General features: G+C 48.7%; 5 protein-coding genes across 5 annotated transcripts; 2 read left to right on the forward strand and 3 right to left on the reverse strand.

The window, feature by feature from the left end:
- Positions 1-216: 216 nt before the first annotated feature.
- Positions 217-5,735, reverse strand: N7537_007355 (putative GTPase activating protein (Evi5); the record flags this gene model as incomplete). The annotated part of the gene is made up of 8 exons (XM_056898412.1): positions 217-306; positions 361-1,195; positions 1,248-1,863; positions 1,914-2,131; positions 2,861-4,216; positions 4,291-4,647; positions 4,711-5,321; positions 5,388-5,735. The coding sequence occupies 8 exons, from the start codon at positions 5,733-5,735 to the stop codon at positions 217-219; spliced, it is 4,431 nt and encodes a 1,476-aa protein (XP_056750488.1).
- Positions 5,736-7,932: 2,197 nt separating this feature from the next.
- N7537_007356 (DNA topoisomerase 2) lies at positions 7,933-13,343 on the forward strand (the record flags this gene model as incomplete). Its single annotated transcript, XM_056898413.1, has 3 exons — positions 7,933-8,010; positions 8,079-8,396; positions 8,463-13,343. The coding sequence occupies 3 exons, from the start codon at positions 7,933-7,935 to the stop codon at positions 13,341-13,343; spliced, it is 5,277 nt and encodes a 1,758-aa protein (XP_056750489.1).
- Positions 13,344-13,930: 587 nt separating this feature from the next.
- Positions 13,931-15,689, reverse strand: N7537_007357 (uncharacterized protein; the record flags this gene model as incomplete). The annotated part of the gene is made up of 4 exons (XM_056898414.1): positions 13,931-15,000; positions 15,078-15,162; positions 15,258-15,331; positions 15,389-15,689. 4 exons carry the CDS (start codon positions 15,687-15,689, stop codon positions 13,931-13,933), a joined length of 1,530 nt encoding a protein of 509 aa, XP_056750490.1.
- Positions 15,690-19,155: 3,466 nt separating this feature from the next.
- Positions 19,156-20,650, reverse strand: N7537_007358 (uncharacterized protein; the record flags this gene model as incomplete). Its single annotated transcript, XM_056898415.1, has 7 exons — positions 19,156-19,680; positions 19,746-19,942; positions 20,000-20,117; positions 20,182-20,213; positions 20,267-20,383; positions 20,444-20,467; positions 20,614-20,650. 7 exons carry the CDS (start codon positions 20,648-20,650, stop codon positions 19,156-19,158), a joined length of 1,050 nt encoding a protein of 349 aa, XP_056750491.1.
- A 1,444-nt stretch (positions 20,651-22,094) lies between these two features.
- Positions 22,095-24,211, forward strand: N7537_007359 (Proton-dependent oligopeptide transporter family; the record flags this gene model as incomplete). Its single annotated transcript, XM_056898416.1, has 7 exons — positions 22,095-22,461; positions 22,513-22,690; positions 22,762-22,910; positions 22,965-23,073; positions 23,124-23,263; positions 23,321-23,507; positions 23,557-24,211. 7 exons carry the CDS (start codon positions 22,095-22,097, stop codon positions 24,209-24,211), a joined length of 1,785 nt encoding a protein of 594 aa, XP_056750492.1.
- Positions 24,212-24,214: the final 3 nt, after the last annotated feature.

The raw sequence follows: 24,214 nt of genomic DNA on the forward strand, positions 1-24,214 counted from the left end.
AGAGGTCGAGTGCAGGTTCTTATAGTGGCGTCACTTACAAGAAAGCCATGTCTCTCTCACCTTACATAAAAAGTCATGTCAGCACATGACTTTCGATATTACAGATGGCACTCATGTTTGATCCTATTCTATTTCTATTTATATTAGTCTATCAAAATTGGGGTATATCACCATGATCGAAACGAAATGTCCAGAAACGCTCGACCGAGTGAAGAATCAAACGCCCTTTGTCTTCACGGACTCAAGGTTCTTGACCGGATGTAGAAAGATGGGAGGAAGGCAGAGTCGAGGGTTTTCCTTCTCCCACTGCATAAAATTAGCACCAGAACTTGTTAAAGGACCGCAAGACCAAGTGCTCACCTCTTTGGCGCCGTCATAACCCAACCAGGCTCTGTACAGCTTCTCCGAAAATTGAGAGTTGAACATAAAGGTTGTGTTGTATATGATATCATCATGCTGGCCCCAGCTCCAGATGCTGTTGAACTCAGCGTTGACCTTGCCAGGTTCACCTGGGTTGGCGCGGAGGTTCAATTCCTCGGGGTCCCATTTAGCATCATGGTACACCGGTTGAGGAATCTGGACCGCTTTCAGACCATAGTACAGAGCCCAGGATAAAGGGGACATCTCGGATGCGAGACCAACCCCGGATTTTACCTTATCCTTATGCAACAGACCGAGAAGTCGCGCCGAGATGCGAGACATTGCCACCACAGCTGCCCAGCGTGGAGTCTCTTGATCTTGAGGGAAGTTGAAGACACGATCACGGAAAGGCCAGTCCGTACCAACTGGGTTGAAATGGGGCAGCCAGGTGATCAGATCAGCTTCTTCACCCACCCCCCAGGTCCCCGGCTCGTCTTCTGGGTGCGGCACGGGGGGCATAATGGCTTGCCCTTCGATATCGATACCATCTGCTGGGCGAGGGCCCCAAACACTGCCGTTGTCATGTCCAGGCATTTCTCGGTCCACTTTCTTCATGAATTTTTCCCAGGTGCCATGAACAGCAGGAATATAGAAGTGAGAGTTACGCTCCCAGAGATACTTGCGTGGTTGCTGTTTCGCAAACTCTGTTGCCTTGTGCAAAAGATCGTACATATGCCCGGTATATCGCGAGTCCATCTCAAACTGCCAGACATAGTCATACTGAGGGTGTAGGTGCGAGAAGATCTGCGTGGGCTGAAAATACTGTAATATCGCTCTAATATAATGTCAGCAGGGAAAATCTAGCTGTGAGGGCCGCAGATACATACACATGAACATCAATCCCGGGATACCAATCGTTCAACATATCCGCGCTAAACCATACTGCCAGGTTGCGCAGCTCCTGTGGCAAATGTTTCTTGTTGAACGCCTCCCAGGCAGCGTGATCAGTCTCCTTGGGCAGTTTCTCGCCCTGGCAGTCAATCAAGAGAATAAGCTCATATTCCGCACCCGAGTAGAGTGACAATTCCATCATCATAGATCGAATGTGATACAAGTCGTTCTCGGTGTATTTCATGCCGATCCAAGAGCGCAGTATAACAGCTGTCCGGGGCTGGGCCTTGTCTGTTTTGTTCAAGGGCTCGCGAGGTTGCACATCCGAATCCAGTGACTTGTACAGAGCGGATATCTTCCTTTCGGACGGTTGCGTGCGATATCGAACGCTATTGCGCTGCAGACACTCATGTTGCAAATGTGCCCAGTCCACCTGTTCCCAGTCAATTTCGGCGGCCTCGTCGGAGCCGAATGTACCATTCCAATTATGGAGTCGAGTGGTTTCGTTGCCCTGAAGGTAACCATATGCACCATATCGGGAATAGCGATCGGCACAGAGACTGTCATTCAAATTCCACGACTCATAAGATCCAAAAATTGGTGTTGGGAAACCTAGCCTCTGATTAGTTCTCCGTCCATTCCTAGATTATTGCTCTTCTCACCTGAAGCATTCCAGCGAAACCCGCTCATCATCATATCTTCATCTTTGTGCCCCAGGAGTCGCCCTTGGGGTCCAATGCATGGCTGGTACGGTCCCTTTGACTTCGATATCCATTCTGCACTATCATAATGTGGATAGGGGTCATTGATGACTTGAGATGAAATTCGAGGTCGACCGGCGTAATCGCTCGGGAATGGATCAATGGGTTGTTCTGTAGGGCTGATACAGATCAGAATAGACCAATAAGGGGAAATGAGTAAAGGGCGATTTGCAATTACTTTGACAGCTTCACTCGTAATGGAACTACTAGAGCTTCTCTGTAATAGTGAACAATGAAAAACACCAGGCATAGGGCAGCAATAGCGAAACGCCTTGGAGAACCGAAAACCCTCCGCAGCACCGCGAAGCAATCCATGAGAATTTAAAATCTGTAAGATCTCAAGATTAACCTGGGAGCCTTGCAAGTTTTGTAGCTCTTGCGAAATACCCAAGGACTAGTGGCTTGGCTTGGGTTCCTCTACATGTTGTGTGTGGCCAATGGTAGAGAGAGAACAATGGAGACTGCCGATAAACCCGAACAGTACGGAGTCAAGGAAAGGATATCTGGAATAATATTAACTAAAACGGTATTCCTACCTAGGTATATAGTAGTCTTTTGGCCAATATGAAGTTTTTTTTCTTCTATATTAATGGGTTTCGTAGGTTGGCATGGAGATCCGGATGCCCCCGGATCTGCTGTTTATCCTCATTGATCTTTCGTAGCCCTACTTTTTTTTATATAGAGAAAAATCCAACAACCAGAATATGTACTCGTCTTGATAGGGATATCGCTATGTACTCAAATAATAAATCAACATCGGATACAGACATGACTCCATTCAGCCCACTTTGACAGGCATTCCAATATGGTTACAGGTATCTCTTTCAGAATCTATCTTGGTATTTCACTAGTCAGTCGCAGTCCGTCGACCCCATCCACTGAAGAATCCTCCACCACTAGTGTTGTTGGGTGGTGTCCCAAGTGTCTTCGGGGCTTCGATAGGACATTTATTCGCCAAGCTGATTCGCGACTGTGATAATCCAACAAAGGAATGGCGGTTTTCAGGGTTGGCCGCCTGGGAGGACTTGATCATTTTCCGGAATGAATCCAACTTGCCCTTTACCTCCTCAAGCTCTTGCCTAGCAACCGCCTCTGCCGTCTTAGCAGTAACCAACTCCATGAGCAACGCCTCTTCGGCAGCAGGTTTGCTACTCTCCGTTGACAAAACGCTCTGGAGGCCCAGACTGCTTGTCCGTCGGTTATATGTGGGACTTTTTGTGGAGTTGGTGCGGGCTAGCTTGAATTCGCGTAGACCACTAGTGGGCGATTGACCCTCCCCAGAGTCAACCATAGAGGGGGTGGTTGTGTCTAGCGGCGTTTCCGATATAGGGGTTTTGAGGGTACGCAGCTCCCGGTTCAAGCGCTCGAGCCGCTGTCGCTCCCGATAACCGTCTTGAATCCGGCCCCGGGCTTCCCGTAATTGCTCTTTGAGGGACGAGTTTTCCTGTTCAAAATCGTCGATGCGTCGTGTGAGGTTCAAGCAACGACCGGCTTCCACCTCGTGCATTTCCTTCCACCGAGTAACGTCGTCATTGAGCTGGAGCTTCGTCTGGGTGATTGAAACACGCTTCGGGTTAACCGATTCAAAACGTGCTTGGGCTTTGGCTACTAATTCGGCCGGTTGTGACTCAGTCGGCTGTTCTCTGATTTGGTTCAGCATCTCCTTGGCCAGGGCATGGTCTTCCTCCCGTTCCTCTCTCTCCTGTTGCAGTTCACGTGTGAGGCTAGCTTGTTGGCGCTGAAGATCGCTAAGCGCCATCAAGAGCTCTTCAATCTGGGTGTGAAGATCGCGGTCTTTGTGATGTGAAGACATGTTGGATTTCACGCGCGATTTTTTATTATCGACGCTAGCGCCAGCCGCTGATAATTCGGTGGCAGCAGTACTTGCGTCGGACGCGGATTCAATAGAGTTGAGAGTGGACGTCAGGCTTTGCTTGGAGGTAGAGCGACGAATGGTACTGTTCTGACGTGACGGGCTAGTATTCGGATTGAGTGACTTGACCGAATTGTGAGAGTTTGACGAGCCAGCCCATAGCCGCCCAAGGAAACCAGAGGCCGTTGCCTGCATCTGCGGGAAGGAGGGTCCGGATGGTGAGCCTTTAGATTGATTGTAGCTAGCTTCAAGGGCTTGGAGGCTCTCATTCGTCACGAGAGACGTAAGAGACACGAAATCATTAACGAAATCATCAGCATTGAAGGCGTATCTGAATACCACGGGTTAGCGGAGTTCTTTGTTTCCTAGATTTGCTTTGTGCGGTGCTTCGAAAAAAAAACTTACGTGTCCCACAAGCTTCGAGACAATAACAGTTGCATCACGTCCTCAAATTCGCTGCAAGCCAAAATTCTCTTCTCGTTGCGTTGCATCAGGGAAAGTGCAACTCGCATCAATGTCTCGCATGCGCCTTCCAAAAAAATGACATCATAAATTCGAAGAAGCATCGGCAGCGGGCAGGCCACCGCAAAGAATGAGAGGAACCACTGCGACACGTAGACCGGCTCAACGTGCAGTGCTTCGAGGTGTTGGAACAGGACCGGCCTGTGCCGTGCTAGCAGATTTTGGAACTGATAAACATGAAGGTGAAGACCCGAAAGGTCTGGGAGATAGCAAGTTCGGAGGTTATAGTGATCCATGAGGCTAAAATAGGTGACGTATTAGTACGACTTCTCCAGGTTATATCATCATCCAAGGAGACTTTACCGGACAAGAACGCAGAAGGCCTCAGCATCTGTCATGTGCATGAGCAGAGGGCCTACCACAAACCCAAGGCCTTGGCAGTAGCCGATTTTGGTATCATAAAGACTGAAGCATCGTAACACTCGCCCGAGCATCTGTTGACCCTCACCGTTCGGGTCGCGGAACATTTCAACATTGGGGAAGCTGCGACCGATATCTTTTCCAATTAGCCCATCGTACGGACTGCTTTCCCCCGAAAGTCTCTGGAATTCATTCAACAGATTCGGATCGCGTGCGCCCGCTAGGCTAGGCCACACCACCCCTCGCAATGGCGGAGGCACACCTCCTTGAATCTTATTCGAGGTCAGTGTTGGCAAACGTTGGGCAGTCTGGTGGTAATCGGCTACAAGTGCTGCCCAAAACTCTAACTCGGTCATTGGAGGAGGGGGTAACTGCGAGTATCGCAGCTCCGCCCGAGCAGGATCCCTAATGAGTCGCTTGATATGGTGTAGTGACTCAGAGCGGGATTGCCGCTGGTGTATCTTGCCATGGGGAACCTCGTGTATTCCAGATTTGGGGTTGGTCGCCAAAGCATTGTTTTCTTGTTCGAGTCGAGCGAGGAGCAGGGCCGTGGACTAAAATTAGGTCAAGAATGTTAGCACCCCTCATTCTAGGATTCCGTGGAAGCCTGTCACACTTACTTCGTCGGACCCCTCCCCACGTGGTTCTTGTTCTTCTGTCTTATCAAGGTTCTCCCAGTCCACCTCATTATCAAACATCTCGCCTGTCTGTCTCCCTCTGTCCGCGCCTGGGGTTTCGGGAGTGGGGGTAGTCCTCGCCGCGTCCTGTAGTGGCACTGGTCCGAAGGATTCCTCGCTCTCCTTCTCGAGATGGGTCATCTCCACTGGAGTTGGAGGGATGTTCAGAGTGCGCCAATCCGGTTGGGTATGCTCTGAACTGGATTGGTTATCCGATAACGCGACGGTGACCATCGAATCATGGTTAGGCGCTTGACTGACACTGGGATATTCTGGCTCGGAACCTTCCATTGCGACGCGATAGGTAATAGGGTAGGTGATTGGAGGGATGTAGACGCGTTGTTGACGTTGATATTGGAGAATAGCAGGGGGGCTTATTTTCAGGCGGGTTTCAACTGCATAACGATGCACTTTCCAGTCTAGCACTGTCGAGTATTTCAAAACCAATTCTTTCCAGCAGAAGTGGGACCTGTATATGGCTCTAGACTTGTATCCAGTACAAGAAGAGAAAAGGCTGGAGGGAAAAAAAGGAGTCAGGAGAGATCCCACCTATTTCGTTAGCCCCCCCTTTAGCTTTCCCCTCTTAGAGTCTCGGCCTCCGTCGATCACCCTCATACACCGACTGTTTGACCATTGAAATGGATATATTATAGATTATCGAAACCAATGTAGTAACTTCATATGTATATTGTATATTGTATCAAATGTAAGATAATAACATTAATTCCCATAGCCGTTCAACCCATAATAGTTCCGCGAAAAACCAAAGTACTATCGGAAGGATTTTAGCATATTGTACTAGTAATATGGAGTACTATGTCTGGAGTCATGGTGATCCCTATACGGAGTATGTAGGGACTGTATGCCTTGAGTTCCGTTATTTCAACTGCATCCTGCAGGTACTCCGTACGTACAGCCTCTCATATTTGGATTAAATGTCAAAGGGGGCACCGTCATTATGTACTATACAGCCTTGTATCCTTGATACAGTCAAGTGTGGATCGGTAATATTTTATTGCTTTCAGTGGCTTGTATTTTATCCATAGCCAATTTTATTGGTGAAATCCTCGGGATTATATTGAAATACCATTACCACCCCCTGGCTTGTCCGTTTCATCTCAATATTGAGGCTGGCCAACGTTTTTGTGCTCACTCCCTACTGTACTCCGTACATCACACATGATTGACAAAAGGGATTGTATGGAGGCTTGAGATCTACTGCATATGTTGTATATTCCATGTTTCTGTACCCCCTAGGGCTCACATCGTTGATTGCTCGCAGAGATCCACACAGTATGATAGTCCATGCGGTCCACCTGTCAAAGCTAGGATAGTTTCCAGCCCACTTTTCAAGATTTCGAGAAAGTCCTTGGACTATTTTGTACTCCGTACGGAGGATAGCCAAACTAGGTCCCGCTGTTTAGGGCCGTGTGACCCTCGGATTGAGGACTGTATATCCCATTCGCCAGGCGGTTGGGTTATTTTCCCCGACAACTACATCGTATATTCTCAGAGTGGCCTTGATGGCTATCCATGTTTGCCCAATGCTTATATCCACGAGAAAGAATCCCGGCACAATAGGACCATGTGTCGATGTGACTTTATTTCATTCAATGGTTATTACTACAATTGTCCATTGTCCACGGGTATCACTGTTAATTGCTATACATTGTACTCAGAGTCGTGCAAGGGCTACAGTCACCCGCATACTACACACAGTACTATAGACGATGATGTCTCTTTTATACTTATAACTATACACCAAGCGTGCAAAGTTCCCCAGGTAGGCGGTTCATATCATGCAAGCGTGCCGTGGACAACTAAATTGACATACACCCAGGAAGATTATAGGAGACAGTCCCACCCTCATCTTTGTGTTAAGGGAAGAAGAAAATAGAACTCAGTCAGATTTGACATTTGAAGGAATCTACCGAGTACTCCGTGCTCTGATTTCACCTACCAGGCTATATTTAGATCTTCACCATTGGCGCTAAGTTCAATCGTGATATTTGAGTAAAAGAAAACAAGTGATCTGTCATCTCAAAGATATGTCATGTAGTCCAAAAGATATAGATATCTGAGTCTATCTCAACTATGAATTGACGTGAAGATGCAAAAACATTCAAAGTGAGGGGAAAGGGAACTCTCTGTTTTCTCGTTTGTTTGTGAATTGCCTATTTGGGGCGCGTTTGCAGGCGGTGAGGAAGAATGATGATCCGAGTGGCTCCAAACTGCCCACCGCCCCCTGTCAGTCGCGACTTCCCCGGGCAAAAAAACAACAGGCACTTCCCCTCTGCGTAGTCTCTCTTTTTCTCTCTTTTGCTTCTTTCCTTTACTCTTTCCGGCTTGAGCATGCCGGAGCTTGATTGATCCGTTTCTTTAACATTGAATGATAGCATCATTCGTTTGCTTCAACTTGGAGACCTGACTTGGACTCCCCCCCCCCAATAGCGCTCCATCGCGCTCCATCGGTTTACTCATATTTATCATGGACGACTCCATGATGGAAGACTCGGTCTTTGAGGATGACGGAGGCAGCTCTGATTTTGTTCCCGAGCCTGCACCGGTATGAATTCCCCTCTAATATGCCAACACGAGACTTGACTTTGATTACTGAAATTATACGTCTCCCAGAAACCCAAAGCTAAGGCGGCTCCTAAGAAAGCTGCTGCCGCCAAGAAGACAACCCAGACCACACTGAAGGCCAAGCCTGCTGCGAAGGCAGCTGCTACTAAGAAGAAGGCCAAGGCCGACAGCGAGGACGAAATGTCCGATATTCAGATGTCCGATGTTGATTCTCTCTCCCACACCCCTCCCAAGGCCAAGAAAACGGCTGCGCCCAAGAGAGCTAGCTCAAAGCCTCTGGCCGATGTCGAAAATGAGTCTCACGGAGGAGACGCTGCTGTTGATAGCGCAAGCAAGAGTGGAAACGCATCAGAGAAGTACCAGAAAGTAAGTTGTGCAGCTACTAGCTTGGTTTAATCTTGGCCGGATACTCATCTCTACTCTTACATATAGCTCACCCAACTTGAACACATTATCAAACGTCCCGATACCTATATTGGATCCACCGAACGCACCACCCAGCAAATGTGGGTGTATAACTCCGGAACTGAGTCGATGGAGTACCGCGATGTCTCTTTTGTTCCTGGTCTCTATAAAATCTTTGACGAGATTGTGGTCAACGCCGCCGACAACAAGCACAACGACCCGAACATGAACGAGATGCGCATCACGATTGACCGCGAGGCCGGTGAAATCAGCGTGTGGAACAACGGACGTGGTATTCCTATCGAAATTCACTCCAAAGAGAAGATCTACGTGCCCGAACTTATCTTCGGTCATCTGCTCACTTCTTCCAACTACGACGATAGCCAACAGAAGGTGACTGGAGGTCGCAACGGTTTCGGTGCCAAACTTTGTAATGTTTTCTCGACAGAGTTCACTCTCGAAACCCAGGACGCCCGCCAAAAGAAGAAGTACAAGCAAACCTGGACTGAGAACATGACTAAGATGGGCAAGGCAAAGATCACAGATGCCAAGGGAGATGACTACACCAAGGTCACTTTCAAGCCAGACTTTGCCAAATTCGGCATGGATGGCATTGACGATGACTTCGAATCCCTCGTCAAGCGCAGAGTCTACGACTTGGCGGGTACCGCCAATGTTGGTGTCAAATTAAACGGCACACGCGTCGCCGTTCGCAATTTCCGAAAGTACATGGAAATGTACACCAAAGCCATTCGCAAGGAGCGTGGTGACGACGGCCCTCCCTCAAAGGATGAAATTATTACATGCAGCCCCGACCCTCGATGGGAGATTGGTTTTGCTGTTTCGGATGGTTCCTTCCAACAGGTCTCGTTTGTCAACTCGATCGCGACAACCTCGGGTGGAACGCACGTCAACTACATCGCCGATCAGATCTGTACCCGCTTGGCCGACCAGGTGAAGAAGAAGAACAAGTCTGGAGCAACTCTAAAGTCGGCACAAATTCGGAACCACATTTTCATTTTTGTAAAGGCATTGATTGTCAACCCGGCCTTCACCTCCCAGACCAAGGAACAGTTGACGACAAAGGCTAGTCAGTTCGGTAGCAAGTGTCCCCTTGATGAAGATTTCTACAAGAAGGTCTTGAAGACCGAGGTTATGTCAAATATTCTGCACTTCGCGGAGCAAAAAGCCGATCAGATCTTGAAGAAGGGTGATACTGGCCGACGCACGCGTATGAACAATCCGAAGTTGGTCGACGCTAACAAGGCTGGTACCAGAGAGGGTCACCACTGCACTCTCATTTTGACTGAGGGTGAATCAGCCAAGGGATTGGCCATGGCAGGTAGAGCAGTTGTTGGACCAGACTTATTCGGTGTTTTTCCTCTACGCGGAAAACTTCTTAATGTTCGTGATGCTTCTTTTGATCAAATTTCAAAGAACGTGGAGATCCAAAGCATCAAGAACTTTATTGGTTTGCAGCACAAGAAGGAGTACACCGAGACCAAGGGACTGCGATATGGCCATCTCATGATCATGACTGATCAGGATCACGACGGTAGTCACATCAAGGGTTTGCTCATCAATTTCCTTCAAGCGCAGTTCCCCAGCTTGCTCAAGATTCCTGAGTTCCTCATTGAGTTCATCACTCCTATCATCAAGGTTTGGAAGGGCGACCCGAAGAACCCGACCAAGCAGAAATCGTTCTTCACCATGCCCGAACATGAGGAATGGCTTCAAGCTCACAAACACGAACGCGGCTGGGACCACAAGTACTACAAGGGTTTAGGAACCAGCACTACGGAAGATGCACAGGTCTATTTCCGCGACCTTGATCGTCACCTCAAGGAATTCCACACTATGCAAGACGGTGAAGCCGGACTCATCGAGCTGGCTTTCTCCAAAAAAAAGGCAGATGAGCGTAAGGAGTGGCTTCGTCAGTATAAGCCCGGCACATATCTGGACCATTCCGTGGCGAAAATCACATACACCGACTTCATCAACAAGGAGCTCATCCTGTTCAGTATGGCGGATAACCAACGTTCGATTCCTTCCGTTGTCGATGGTTTGAAGCCAGGTCAGCGCAAGGTGCTTCACACCTGTTTCCGCCGCAATCTAAAGAAGGACATGAAGGTGGTTGAGCTAGCAGGTCATGTATCCGGAATGACAGCCTACCACCACGGTGATGTCTCCCTTCAGCAGACTATCGTCGGTCTGGCCCAGACATTTGTTGGCTCCAACAATATCAACTGCCTAGAGCCCAGTGGAAACTTTGGTAGTCGACTTCAAGGTGGTGGTGATTGTGCCAGTGCTCGTTACATCTACACTCGCCTGTCCCCCTTTGCACGCAAGGTTTTCCATACGGCCGATGAACCTCTACTAACATACAACGAGGACGATGGCAAGAAGATTGAGCCCGAGGTCTTTATGCCTGTCGTCCCGATGATTTTGATCAACGGCGCGGATGGTATCGGAACTGGTTGGAGTTCTTCTATCCCCAACTATAATCCCGAGGATATTGTGAACAATCTTAAGCGCCTCATGGCTGGCGAGCCTACTGAGCCAATGCAACCTTGGTTCCGTGGGTTCACCGGCGAAGTTGTCGCCGTTGGTGGGGATCGCTACAAGTTCAGCGGTATCATCAGGGAATGTGGTGACAAGGAGGTCGAGATCACCGAATTGCCTATTCGAACCTGGACACAAGATTTCAAGGACAAGCTGGAGGAAATCATCAAGGCGGAGAAGGTGCCATCCTTCATCAAAGATTACAGGGACTACAACACTCACACCAAGGTCCACTTCATCATTCAACTCGACGAGAAACACATGAAGGTTGCTCTGACTGAAGGCTTGGAAGAAAAATTCAAGCTGACCAAGTCGATTGCAACAACCAATCTAGTGGCTTTCGATCCTGAGGGCCGCATCACCAAGTACGCCACTGTCGATGACATTCTCAAGGAGTTCTATGTCATCCGTCTCAAATATTATGAGCGACGCAAGCAGTTCCAACTTAACGACCTTCAGAGAGAGCTGGAGAAGCTGAGCAACCAAGCTCGCTTCGTGCAGATGATTATCGATGGCAAATTGGTCATCTCCAAGAAGAAAAAGCCTGTTCTAATCACTGAGCTAAAGGAGAAGGGCTTCAAGCCAATTGCCAAGGTGGCCGAGGCCGCCAAGATGGGCGAAGATGAGCCTGTGGTAGAAGAAGGAGAAGAGGAATCGGATGACACTGAGGCTCAAGTGCTATCCAGCTCATTTGACTACCTTCTGGGTATGCCTATGTGGTCGCTAACCCAAGAGCGCGTGGAGAAGCTCCGTCGCCAGATTGGTGACAAGGAAACAGAAATCGACGTCTTGATTAAGCTGTCTAAGGAGGACATCTGGACCCGCGATTTAGAGGAGTTCATCAATGAGTGGCGCTTCCAGCTTGAAGATGAGGACCGTCGAGCCCGCAAGGCAGCTGGCTTGGGCCGTCGTGTCTCGGCCAAGCTGGCCACTGGTGGTGGTCGCGCCGCGGCTTCTCGTAAGCGTAAGGCTGCTAACGGTGATGATCCGGACGACGAAGACTTCGGAGCCCCTAAGACTAAGAAGGCCGCCGCGGCTAAGAAAAAAGAGCAGCCCAAAAACAGCTTGATGAATTTCCTCAACCAAGCTCCGAGCAAACCAACTCCATCTGCTGCTGCAGATGGAACTGTTGACTCGGACGATGAATTCAACATGGACATGGAGATCCTTCCGAAGAAGAGCCGTGCTACCTCGAAGCCTAAGACTCTATCTAAACAAGAAGATGACTTTGTCGATATCGATGATGTTCCCCAAGCCTCGCGAGCATCGGCTCAGCCAACTGATGACACGATGGACGTAGACGTGGATGAGGTGCCAATGCCCAAACCAGCTGCCAAGGCAGCGGTCAAACCGGTCGCTAAACGAGGACCTAAGCCCAAGCCCAAGGTCGAAGAGGACTCGGATGACGATTTCTTGGAGATTGCCAAATCCGAGGCTTCCAAGCCCGCAGTGCAGTCTTCTCGCGCTCGCAAGCCTGTGAAGTACTCGGCGCCTAGCGACTCTGATAGTGATAACGGTGATGATCTTCTTGGAGACGTTAGCATGATGGTTAAGGGCATTGGTGGTGACTCGGCCGCCGACTCTCGACAGCTCTTTTCGGAGCGCCCCCGTTCGGAAAGCAGTGCCAGCGTGAAGACTGCCGCGAAGACTTCCAAGGTCAACGACGATTTCGATCCGGATGAGACGGACTACAGCAAGCTCATTCCTCAAAACTCCCCACGGCGCTCCATCCAAGTCAAGCCTAAGGACGTCAAGCTCGACGACAACGATGAAGAGGGCGACGAGGACCAACCAGTCAAGCCAACTGCTCGGGCCAAGGCTGCTCCCAGGGCCAGGGCTGCACCAAAGGCTGCTCCCAAGGTCGTAGAGGTTGATGACGATGATGACGAAAACGACGAGCCGATCAAGCCAACTGCCCGGGGTAAAGCTGCACCCAAGGCTAAGGCTGCCCCGAAGGCCGCGGCCACCACCTCGGCACCCAAGGCTCGTGGTCGCCCTAAGAAAGAGCCAGCTGCAAAGCCCGCCCCCAAGTCTGTTCCCCCGACTTTATCCCCGGCGGCCAAAGCCTATGCTTCTAAGCAAGCGAAGACAAACAAGAAGATCGCAGATGATTATTCGGAGGATGACATCGATGCAATGGCTAATGACATTCTGGATTCGCCAGCGGGCAAAGCGAATGTGGATATTTCGGACGACGATGAGCCCGTTCCCGCCCCCCGTCGCGCCGCTGCAAGCCGTCCTGCTCGTCGTGGCGCCGCACAGCAGAAGAAGTCCTATGTCATTGAGGATGACAGCGAAGAAGCATCGGCCGATGACTTTGACGAAGACGAAGATGAGAGCGACTAAGTAGTGGAATAGTGAGGGTCGGAAGCCCGTTTGCGATGTTCCCCTTGTGTTTTTGCAATGCTCTCTATTGTGTTTTTATTTTCTTTCATCTCCATGTCTTAGTTTATTGGTATTTTATGGAGACCTGGCAGAGCCAGTGCATGCAAGGCGAATACGAAATGTTCAATTTTAATATTTTCATTCGTAGATCTTTCAGTGGCGTCGACCATACAGATCTAGGCACTAATGCTGGTAAACAAGGTAAACATAGGGCAAAGAACTCATTAAATCATAGCCTCATCTCTTGAGTTTCTATTTAACACCTAACGCCGTCCAGTCTAGCCCATTGCCATAGGAATTATCAAAAATGAAATTGCATTGTAGCCTCAGACGGGCTGCGTGAAATCCTAAGTTCTTCACTCATGTTTCATGCGAATCAAATAAAAGGGACATTGACTTGAACATGCAAACCCTCAACTCCAAGTAAAGTCATCAAAATCACACAAAAGTTCCTCACAAAATGCATAGAGACAGCACCGCCACACAAAGATTCTCAGTTCATAGACCATAAACGCCATTCCCATGTCAAATTGTAGCACAATCGGTCATCAAAGCGAGGCTCGACGTCGCTTACGACTCGGAGCTTCGTCACCATCAAGAGAGCGAGGGCCAACTGGTGAGGTCAACTCGTCATCGTCCATCTCGATGTCAGTTCCGGTGCTTTCAAGCTCATTCATGTGAAGACGAAGAAGAGCTTCAGCAGCCTTTACCTCACGGGCGAAGTGAGCTGACGGCCCAGGATGTGCAGCTCGGGACTTCCGACTGGGGTACTTCTTAGTCTGGGATCCAGGACTTATAGAATCGCCCTTGCCAAACGATGCTCCACCAAGGGTCCTCTTGAGAGGGGGTCCACGGTAGTCTTCATCGTTAGCATCGTCCATTTGCCAATCATCGTCCGAGTCAGTTAGGTTATCGTAGTCGCTTTGCATGGCAGCCACATCCGAAGCGGCGTTGGCGGGCTCGTCGAGACCACCAAGCTTGTCGGTTTCCACATGTCCGTCCACAGAAGGACAGTTTGGAGTGGAATACATGTTGGACGAGTCATCACTCTCAGTGTCACTATCTTCGCTGATACCCCCGGGGACATTCTCTGGGCGCATAGCATCTGAGATAGCACGGAGAATGGTGCGGGGCGACTCGACCCGCGACAGAGGCATCACATGGGAGCTGCGTGGTGGGTTGATGGGGGTGAAGGTAGACATAGGCGACTGGCTCTTGGGCGACATGCAGTAAGGCTCCATAGAGGCCCGGGCACTGGGATTACTTTCAGCATAGTGGGCATGTGGGATCTTGAGTGGGGGCAGTGTCAGGGACGATTCTTGTCGGCTCAATAGTCCCATGCCATGGAGAAGGGTATGTGTTGAGGAAGGTGCGTTGATTGTCAGGGGGCTACCTCCGGTGCTGGGCTTCATCTCCAAAGAACGATAGTAGTTGGAGGTGCTGGTGGCACGCTGCACAATCTCTGGAGGGATTACCATGCGGCCATGGGTTTTGCGGTCTGTTGGTGGAATACACATGGCTGGGAATTCGGTGCCAAACAGTGGAGTCAGGGCGTATCGGATTCTCCAGCAGAAGGTCGCTGCCATAGCTCTGGCGGCTTCGTAGGGCATCCAATATCCTATGTGAAAAGCAAAAGTATTAGACATAGCTATCCAAGGAATCGGTTGACATGAGAACAGGGTATAAAGATCTTACCTTGAGCGGAAAGTGCTCCGCCGGTGATGCTGTGGCAGATATCGCGGAGGCCAGGGTTCTGGTTTAGCATCTTGGCTGGGGTAGTCTATAACGAGTTAGAAATCCCGGAGGTATAGAAGAGCTAGCTTATGAACTTGCCTTGGAGTAGCCATTGCATTTGAAAAAGTGTGTAATCCGAACAATACCGATATTGTAATCCCACATAACATGCCATTCCTTTTCTTCGCCAGGTATTTGGAATGTGTATTGAAAGACTAGATGGAAGAGTTAGACGTGAGTATCAAAACCAAAACATGTTCAACGGCACATACCATGGAAACTATCTCGGCCGGTCTTTTCTTGGAAGGTTTTCTTGTCGCTGGCATAAGGGATATGACGAGGATAGTCGGCAATGTTGCCCATGGGACGTAACGACAGCTCTCTGTGAACCTTCTCCAGATCCGCATCTCTTTCCTCGCAAGGAGGATAGCGGCACTCGCCCTGGATCTTGCCACGACGGAACACTGGGGCGTCCTTGGCCATCTTCTGCCGCTTCTCACGGGAGGCAGGGAAGGAAGGGTACGGAATTCGCCTTTCAGGCTGAGGATTCAGAAGGGATTTGATAGATAGCATTAAGAAGTCCAAGTGCTATCCTTGACAGAAGGAAAGAGTTGAAGAAATACGAAGTCTCCGGGGGGAAAAGAAGGAGCTTAATGTCTCTTGGAACAAAAGGGGCTTTCCAGAAGGATTGAAAGACAGAGAAGTCAAACATGTAAGAAGAAAACAAAGTAAAGCAAGACAACCCAAGACCTTTGTTCGAAGGTTTGTTCACGACTTCCTAGAGGTGAGTACATGTTACAGGAGTTGTTTGTTGGCAAATACGGACTTTTCGGACTGTCGAGGAGACAGAGACAGAGAAGACAGCGGTGAATAGAAGAACTCGGAGAGTGTCTGACACGAGGGAATTCAAATGAGCTTTACCGGATCTTTGCCTCTTCTCTCTCTCTCTCTCTCTCTCTTCATCTCCTTCATATCACAGGGGTCCTTGAAGTCGGACAAGTCCACGGGCTGCTTGTCTCTTCCGCGTGGAAGTGAAAGTTCCCAATCTTCAACTTTGGACTGATGATGCAGTGTGCATTGATTTCCATAACGATGTCCCTGGAAGCAATTACAAAATACAGTATACAGAATACAGAATACAGAATACGGAGATAATTTGAGCCCTCTGTCTCTCATCTCTCGAGGCATAACTTGTTTCACATTGACAACTGCGACTACCCAAGCCTCTCACTCCGAAAGAGATCAGTGAAAGAAAAGCAGGGCAGCAACCGTTTCGGGGACCATGTGGATATCCTGGATTTCATTTGGAAACGCAGAGAGTCACCGCTGCATGCAAACAGCCCGTAGCGGCAATAGGTACGTACAAATACCTACTATAATCATACCTAGCTATGCTATCAAAGCTGTAGTATCCCGGGGTAGAGAGCTCAACCGTTGTCCTACCTTTCCAAGGTTCTTTTCTTCAGAATCTTATTGAAGAACCCAGGTCAGATCGTCCATGGCATCGGACTAGAGCCAGGGTACTACAGCAACCGGAGCGTTAGGACACCAGTTTAATGGTCCAATAAGAGACTGCGTACCCCATGGTGGCTCGACAGGATGAGCTTCAAAGAGGTCTCAGACCTACGGCAAGCTGCAGGGCAACTTACTCCTTGTATGATGGGAAGCTGCATTGCCTGGCGAGTCCGTGAGGTGCATCTGAGAAAGGCTGTACTGCAAAGATAAACTTCTGACATCAAAGATTCTGGGAAAAGTGACCGGGATGTTCCCTTGGGTGCCACGCTTCCATGCCTATACAGTGTACCCTGAACAAGTCTATACATTTTATAGATGGAGTAAGGCTGAATGATATGGTCAAACAGATGGTGATCTTAGAAAAAGACTGGAGTAGTTCTCTACTATCTATTGAATGCACTTTCACACCGCACTTCCTCTCTTTTTTTTTCCCCTTTCCTGTTTGAATATCCAATCCGAGACCATCTGCACTCTCAACTAGACCGCTGGTTGAACTCCGAGGGCGTGCATATAACAGAGACATGGACTCTCCAGGGGCGCAAGAGACAAAACGACTTCAAAGAACTTTCCATGCATCCTTCTATGCAGTAGTCCGACACGTCGGGGGCTGTTAAAGTCCACTTTTCCTGTCTTTATGTCTTGTTTTTCTCTGCTTGAACTGATTTAGACCGCAAGTGTCACACTGACTTCTCCCAGTCCATTTTGCAACCCGCTATTGTACCCACCTGCCAATCTAGTGTAGTCTGCAAAGACTTCCAACAGGTATAAGGGGTCCTTCCACCAATCGGTACCGGGCCGGGGCAGCATAACAGAGCACCGCAGAAAACGGTGCATATAGACGCCGGCAGAATGCTATGCAATCTCGTCAGAGACTGTAAATGTCGAGGACTAAGGTGTTAACTAGGTGTCAACACAACCGGGCTAGTTTTCGAAGGGGGGGTAGGCTTAATTACATTGGAGTCGGTTTGCAAAGAGTGGCAACAGTCGAGACCGATATGGGAGTCCAGAAACAAAGACTGGTTTCCAATGTCTAAGACACTCTAGTGTTGGCTAAACATTCTCTACTAAACCCCAAAGAGCGGTAAACCAGGAGATGCGTGGCCCCCATCTGCGGCGCGTCTCGGATCCCGGGCTTCTGGAAAACGGGCAAGAAGCCATGTCTCAATTGGGACGCTGCTGTTGGTGTTTAGGCCTTTTTCAAGCTATTTTTCCTTCCTATTCATTTCCATAAAGTATAATCGAGCCTCTCTGTAACATTGATTGACTCTTTCAGGTTGCCTTTGGAGGGGTTTTCGTCTTTTCACATGTTTATCAAGCAGTCGGCATACTCATCGTTCAGATCAGAGCTGAGTAGTCTTGAAGATGCTGTGGTATCATGATAGGAAGGTCTCGATCTCAATAGTAGACAAGGAATACAGAATACACGGAGCGCTTAGACCCACATGAGCTTGCAAGACTCGATACCAAATTCAAGTTTCAATCAGGCCAAAGACTGACTTCTATCACAGAGGTCCAGACCTCGACCCGTTGAACACAGAATACAAACCGGACCCGAACCCCCACTTGATTCAACAGGATTGAGATTCACAGATACCCCTCACTCGCAGATATCAGACAACACTAATCTGTACCACAGCCCTCAAATCCGGGGTATATGGGGCGTGAGAGGTGAAGGGGGAAACACAATTCCGAGCAGGACTGAACAAGACAAGTCTTCGAGGGAGGGGAAGCACAATGAAAAGGAAAACAAAACCGTCACAGGCTGGCCCGAATCGCGATGCGGCGAATAGGGAGCCGGGTCGGTGGACTGGGATGAAACTCAACGGCTGCCTTGCACTGTTGGGGGATCAAGGCGACTTGCATAGAATTGTGAGCAACTGCCCAAGTGGGTTGGATCGAGGCTTTTTGTGCATGGGAGCCATAACGCATGGATGTGGTAGGATATGGACTGGATCTAGTTTCCTGGTGAGTAGTGAGTAGTTAGTACGTATACAATAAATTTCATGATAGTTGCTTAGATACTGGTCGAGGTCCCTGCGCGAGGCTCGAGGACGGGCACACGGCAGGCATATCTTAGGAATATATGAAAAAGCCAAGTTAAGATCATGAATTTATGTAAATGTGAATCCATTAGAAACAATATGAACCAGAGAAAGACATAGACAAGGGGTGTTTGGAGAAAAGAAGTCGACTGATAAAAATGTCCAGGGTTTTAAGGGGGGTGAGATAAAATAACGAAAAAAGGGGGAAACAAGAGGCATGACGGCTCATTCATCGCTCAAGAATCCTTAGTTTTTTTTTCGTCGTCGACACGAGGATTTGGCGATCAGAGCCCATGTATTTATTCCCAAGGGATCTTCAACAAGAACAGTTGACTCAAAACCCGATCTCACGTGCCATTCGGCATATCCAGCAATAGTCATGGCCAAAATAATGATATCCATTCAAGAATATTTGATTGATGCTCAAATTTGAGCCCAATTAATATTCCCGGTTAAGATGACCTAATATCATTGGGACCTATTCAAATGGCCAGGAGAGGCTCACGGTCACCAGCCTGCTCGGCCGGCTCCACAGACGCAACAATGTCAGACTCACGATCCTGAGCGACAGGAGCGGCCGTGGGGGCTTCGGGGAAGTCCTCGTGCTTGACGGCAGGCTCGACAACAGGGGCAGTGAACTCGGCAATGGGCTCGGTCTTGGCGGACTCGACAACAGTCTCACGCTTGATCGGGCTCACAAGCTTGGTCGCCTCTGGGGAGGTAGAGCGGCGGGAGCCGATGTAACCCTGAGCCTTGGAGCTGTACTCGCCGACATACTGCTTCATCAAGCCGGTGGCGTGCGAGGTACGCTGGCCAGCCATATCCCGAAGCTGGTTGGTCTGGGAGTTGATGATCTCCTGGGCGTTGGCAATCTGCTCGTCAATGAGCTCACGGTTGCTAATATAGATAAGGGGGGTGAAGTATGTGGTGGTCACGGCAATCACAGCCAAGCCCCAGAAGGGAACGAAGCGGATCAGCCAGTAGCCAGTGAAAGCAGCAGCGAAAGCCTGACAAGCCGTTAGTCTCTCTCTGCCTTTTGGTTCGTCTTCGTTATTGACATGTTGCAACCTACCGAAATGGTGTGGAGGACATTCTCAGCGAACAAGATGCGCTGGAATTCGATCAGGAAGAAGTCCACAAGCTGCTCAAGGTCTTCGAAAACAACCTCAACGGTCTCCTTGGGGACAGTGTAGTAACGGCGGGGGCGGAATCCACTGGCGATTCCCCGCTTAAGAATAGCATGGCCAGCAACTTCGACGGTGGCAGTCACTGTACACAATTGTTAACCGACCACTCTGTTGACCATCGGTCACGCGACCAACTCACATCCCAACGATATGTACAGGAACTTGAAGGCCCAGCGGAGGAGAGGGAGATAACGGGCGGCGAAGATGAAACAGATCACGCTGGCGTAGGAAACGGCGGTCGCACGGGGTTGTTCCCACTATATACACAGAGAGAGAGAGATTAGCAAGCTATCCAAATTGAAGACGCGGGCGACAACTCACGCTCAGAAGGCTATACATCAAAGAGTGGTAGGCTAGACACTCGTTAATATCCCGCTACCCAGTCAATCCAGTTCTCATGACATACGGGTCAATGATTGACCATTGGCGGTGGTGGTTGAAGGGGTCACACGCGAGTTTTTCAGATCGCGAAGCTCATCGCTGGTGCGGGATGCTTCGGACTTCACATTATCGACAATTGGGCCTGTTAAGAAACTGGTCAGCATGCTTTGGTGGCTTCGGGGACTTCCGGATTCCTATTTACCCTTGGTAATAACATCGCTGATGCCTGAGCGCAGGAGGGGTCAAGGTCAGTCACCCATGGCCACGGAAACTAGGAAAAAGAAAAGAGCAAAGAGCATAATACTGCAAGGTAACTGGGTTAGCATGTTCATTGTATAGAATTGAAGTACCCTGATGATTTTCTGACCTTACTGCCCGTGTTAGGGTAGGTCACGTCACCAGAAGCCATGACGGTGATATTTGTGATGAGCACTTCAGGGGAAATTTTTAGAAGCGAAATTAGAGAATTCGTAACAAGCGTATCAACTGAGTCGAGGCGTAAACTCTTGAAAAGAAATTAAAGGGGGGAGGGGGAAGAGAAGAAAAAGAAGGAGAGCACAGAAAAAGAGAAGGGAAGATTTGACCAAGGTTGTTGTGATGCTGTCATGTGCGTTGCCAAGCCCGAAACAGCTATGGATCTGGTGTCTTAATATGTCTAATGGATGACGAATTTACTATTAAATCTTGATTTTATACTTGATTCTACTGAGAAATATCTTATATTAGGAGTAAATACTGGAAATTCTGAGTGTCTTGATTCTAGTCTAACACTATGGCACTCTACAAGTACATCTATACGACTATACTCCATAACACTCTTATCAGGCCACCTTCCAAAGACCATTACGTTCTAGCCTTGAGGAGATGTACTTTTACGATGATATCCTAATTATAGTGTTCAACTCCATGTGAAGCTATATATATGTTGTATACTCCGTATAATGTCCATCGATGTGCAATATACCTATGACTTCATACACTTTATACAACCAATCATAAGTAACTTTACAAGTGCAACGAGCTTTCTAGCTCTACCTAACTCTACCTAGCTATATACTACAGTAACTACAACATAGTTATAAAGGACATAATCTATCCTACCTAATTATACCCATTATATAAACCCTCATATATATAAGCTTCTGAGATTAGCTTCTACATCTCTCAATTCTATATTAGGTACAAATCTCTATAAACCATTCCTAATGATTATTGGTGTATTCCAGTTCACGGATTTTTGCCATGGAATAACCACTTTCTTTTTCGTCACTACGGGTGAACTACATCTTGTGTCTATGTATTCTCAGTGCTGTGATAGAAGACAGTTGACATATGGGATGATGTGCATAATAGCCAAACATAAGAAGATAAGAAGATTGGAGGGGACTGATGAATAGCAGAAACACTTTGCCACCGAGCTATTATGTTCGAGGATGAGATACAATGTGAAAACTAGCCCCCACTATTGTTTGACTTGTTAATATAGGAGATTTAACTACAACATAGGTAACTATCCTTTCCAAGGTTGATCAATAACTCCAACTCGAAAAGCCAGGGAGGAGCGCCCGACAAGAGCAGGGATGTATGCTTTAGGGTTACATCAAGCCACTACGGCCTTTTATATTGGCCAGTCTTCTCTCTATCTATGCTGAAACTAGCCCCTATCACCTGTCCTAGGGATATAATCCCTGTCGCCGTTAAATCCGAATATATTTAACAAGGCCCGACGGCCCCCGAATTCCCCGATTTTTAGACCATTTTTTCTCTTCTAGTCTATAGTCTCTGCATCCACATGAAGATTCTCTTCAACTAAAGCGAACGTGTCCTTACCACCGAACAATCTACATTCAAAAATGTCGGACCCTATGTCCGGTGTGCACGGCTCTGCGGATATCACCGCAGAGCTTAACCTACAGTCACGGTTAGTGATAGCTCCCCAAGCTCGTAATGTGGGCGATGATATTGATGCCTGTGCCTGTCTTTCTTTGCCGAAAATAGAACAGGATCCAGCTCTTTCTTCTGAGCTCCAAGGCCGTACGGCTCTCCATGCCAATGGCAGTATACCTACCCCCTCGGATAACGACGATGGTCGCGTGGCTACCGAAGACGAAGTGCGTGACCTTCTTCATGTCGTTGACAGAATTCCGGTTCGGCTCTGGGTAGCATGCCTTGCGGGTATTCTGGAACGCTTTGTCTGGTACGGGGCAACCGCTCCTATACGTGCGTGGTACCTCCCCATTTACAACGCTGTTCGACTGACTGTACACACAGAGAATTACCTGCAAAATGCACCTGGTGGCGTGGTTCCGGGAGCACTGGGCTTGAAACAGGGTACTGCATCGAACATCGTCAATGCACTAATCATCGGGTCATATATTGTGCCCGTGCCTGCTGCCGTTGTTACCGATAGCTGGCTGGGTCGCTACAAAACCATGATATACGCTGCTATGTACTGTGAAGTTTTATTTCTTTATATTTACCCTATCCTACCCGTTTGTTTGACGGCTAACACTATAGCAGCATTGAGGCCATCGGGGCAACTGTTCTTTTTGTGACATCCCTGCCCGTGGCGGTTCATGGGGGGGCGGCTTTGGCCGGAGTGATAACTGCCTGCATACTGCTGGCTGTTGGATCAGGGGCATTCAAGACTGCGGTAGTACCATTTATTGGTGAGTCGATTCCCTAGACTTGGGTGTACCGGTCTGAAGGCTGACATCGTTTAGCCGACCAATATGACGAGACCGAATTTCGAATCAAGACTCAGAAAGGGGGAAAGAGAGTTGTCACCAGCCGAGAGTTAACCATGACTTATATCTACAACGTCTTTTACTGGTGAGTACATGATCTTTTTCTTTTGTCATCATAACTAATGTTAAAAACAGGGCTATTAACGTGGTATGTTTCGTGGCCGATTCCACACCGTTGTTGGAACGATATGTTGGTTTTTGGCTCGCTTACTTGGTCCCATGCTGCGCCATGTGGTTGGCCCTGGTCCCGATACTACTCGGCCACAAGTACTTCAGTGAGTGCACTTACTAGCACGGCAATGAATTGATTAACTAACATATGGTTAAAACAGTCCGACATTCTCCCACAAGCAACATTATGCCCCAGATATGCGCTGCCTTGCGATATGGGATTACCGGTGGCTTCAAAATGGATGCCGCAAAGCCAGACGCCCAGCTTCATCAACACGGTCGACAAGTCCCCTGGGCAGACTCATTTATTGAAGAAATTAAGAGGAGTCTCCTGACCTGCCGAGTATTGTAAGTTAATACCGTTTCTAGTATACCGCCAAAGCTAACATATACCTAGGATTCTGTTCCCTATTCACTGGCTTTGCTATAACCAGATATTCAGCAACTTGATCTCCCAAGCTGGGCAGATGGTCACGTACGGTATTCCAAACGACATGATGAAGATTTCTGGGCCAATTTCGGGGATTATCATTGCGCCTATCATCCAAAAAGGACTCTATCCTTACGTTACAAAGCGACGAATCTCATTTGGACCGATTGCGCGGATGACTGTCGGATTCATCTTCCTGACTCTCTCCATGGTTTATACCACAGTGGTTCAGAAGCTCATCTACCAGGCCGGGCCATGCTACGATACACCACTTTCATGTCCTGCTTCCAATGGTGGAACTATCCCCAACCAGGTTTCGGTCTTTCTCCAAGTTCCGACGTACTTTGGTGGAGGATTGGCGGAGGTATTTTGCCTTACCACGGGAACCGAGTATGCTTATAACCACGCGCCTAAGAGTATGAAGACCCTGGTTCAAGCAATCTGGCTCGCTATGGCTGGGGTCGGAACCTGTCTTGCCCTGGCCTTCACTCCGCTCACCAAAAACCCCCATCTGGTCATGATGTATGCCATTCTGACGGGGCTTTTGGGTGGAGCGACCATTCTGCTGTGGGTTCTATTCCGAAGCTTGGACAAGTCGAAGACCAAGGAGGATGTTGAGTAAGGG

This window comes from Penicillium hordei (assembly GCF_028827395.1).
Source record: "Penicillium hordei strain IBT 12815 chromosome Unknown utg000004l_segment0_segment0, whole genome shotgun sequence".
NCBI classification, from domain to species: domain Eukaryota; kingdom Fungi; phylum Ascomycota; class Eurotiomycetes; order Eurotiales; family Aspergillaceae; genus Penicillium; species Penicillium hordei.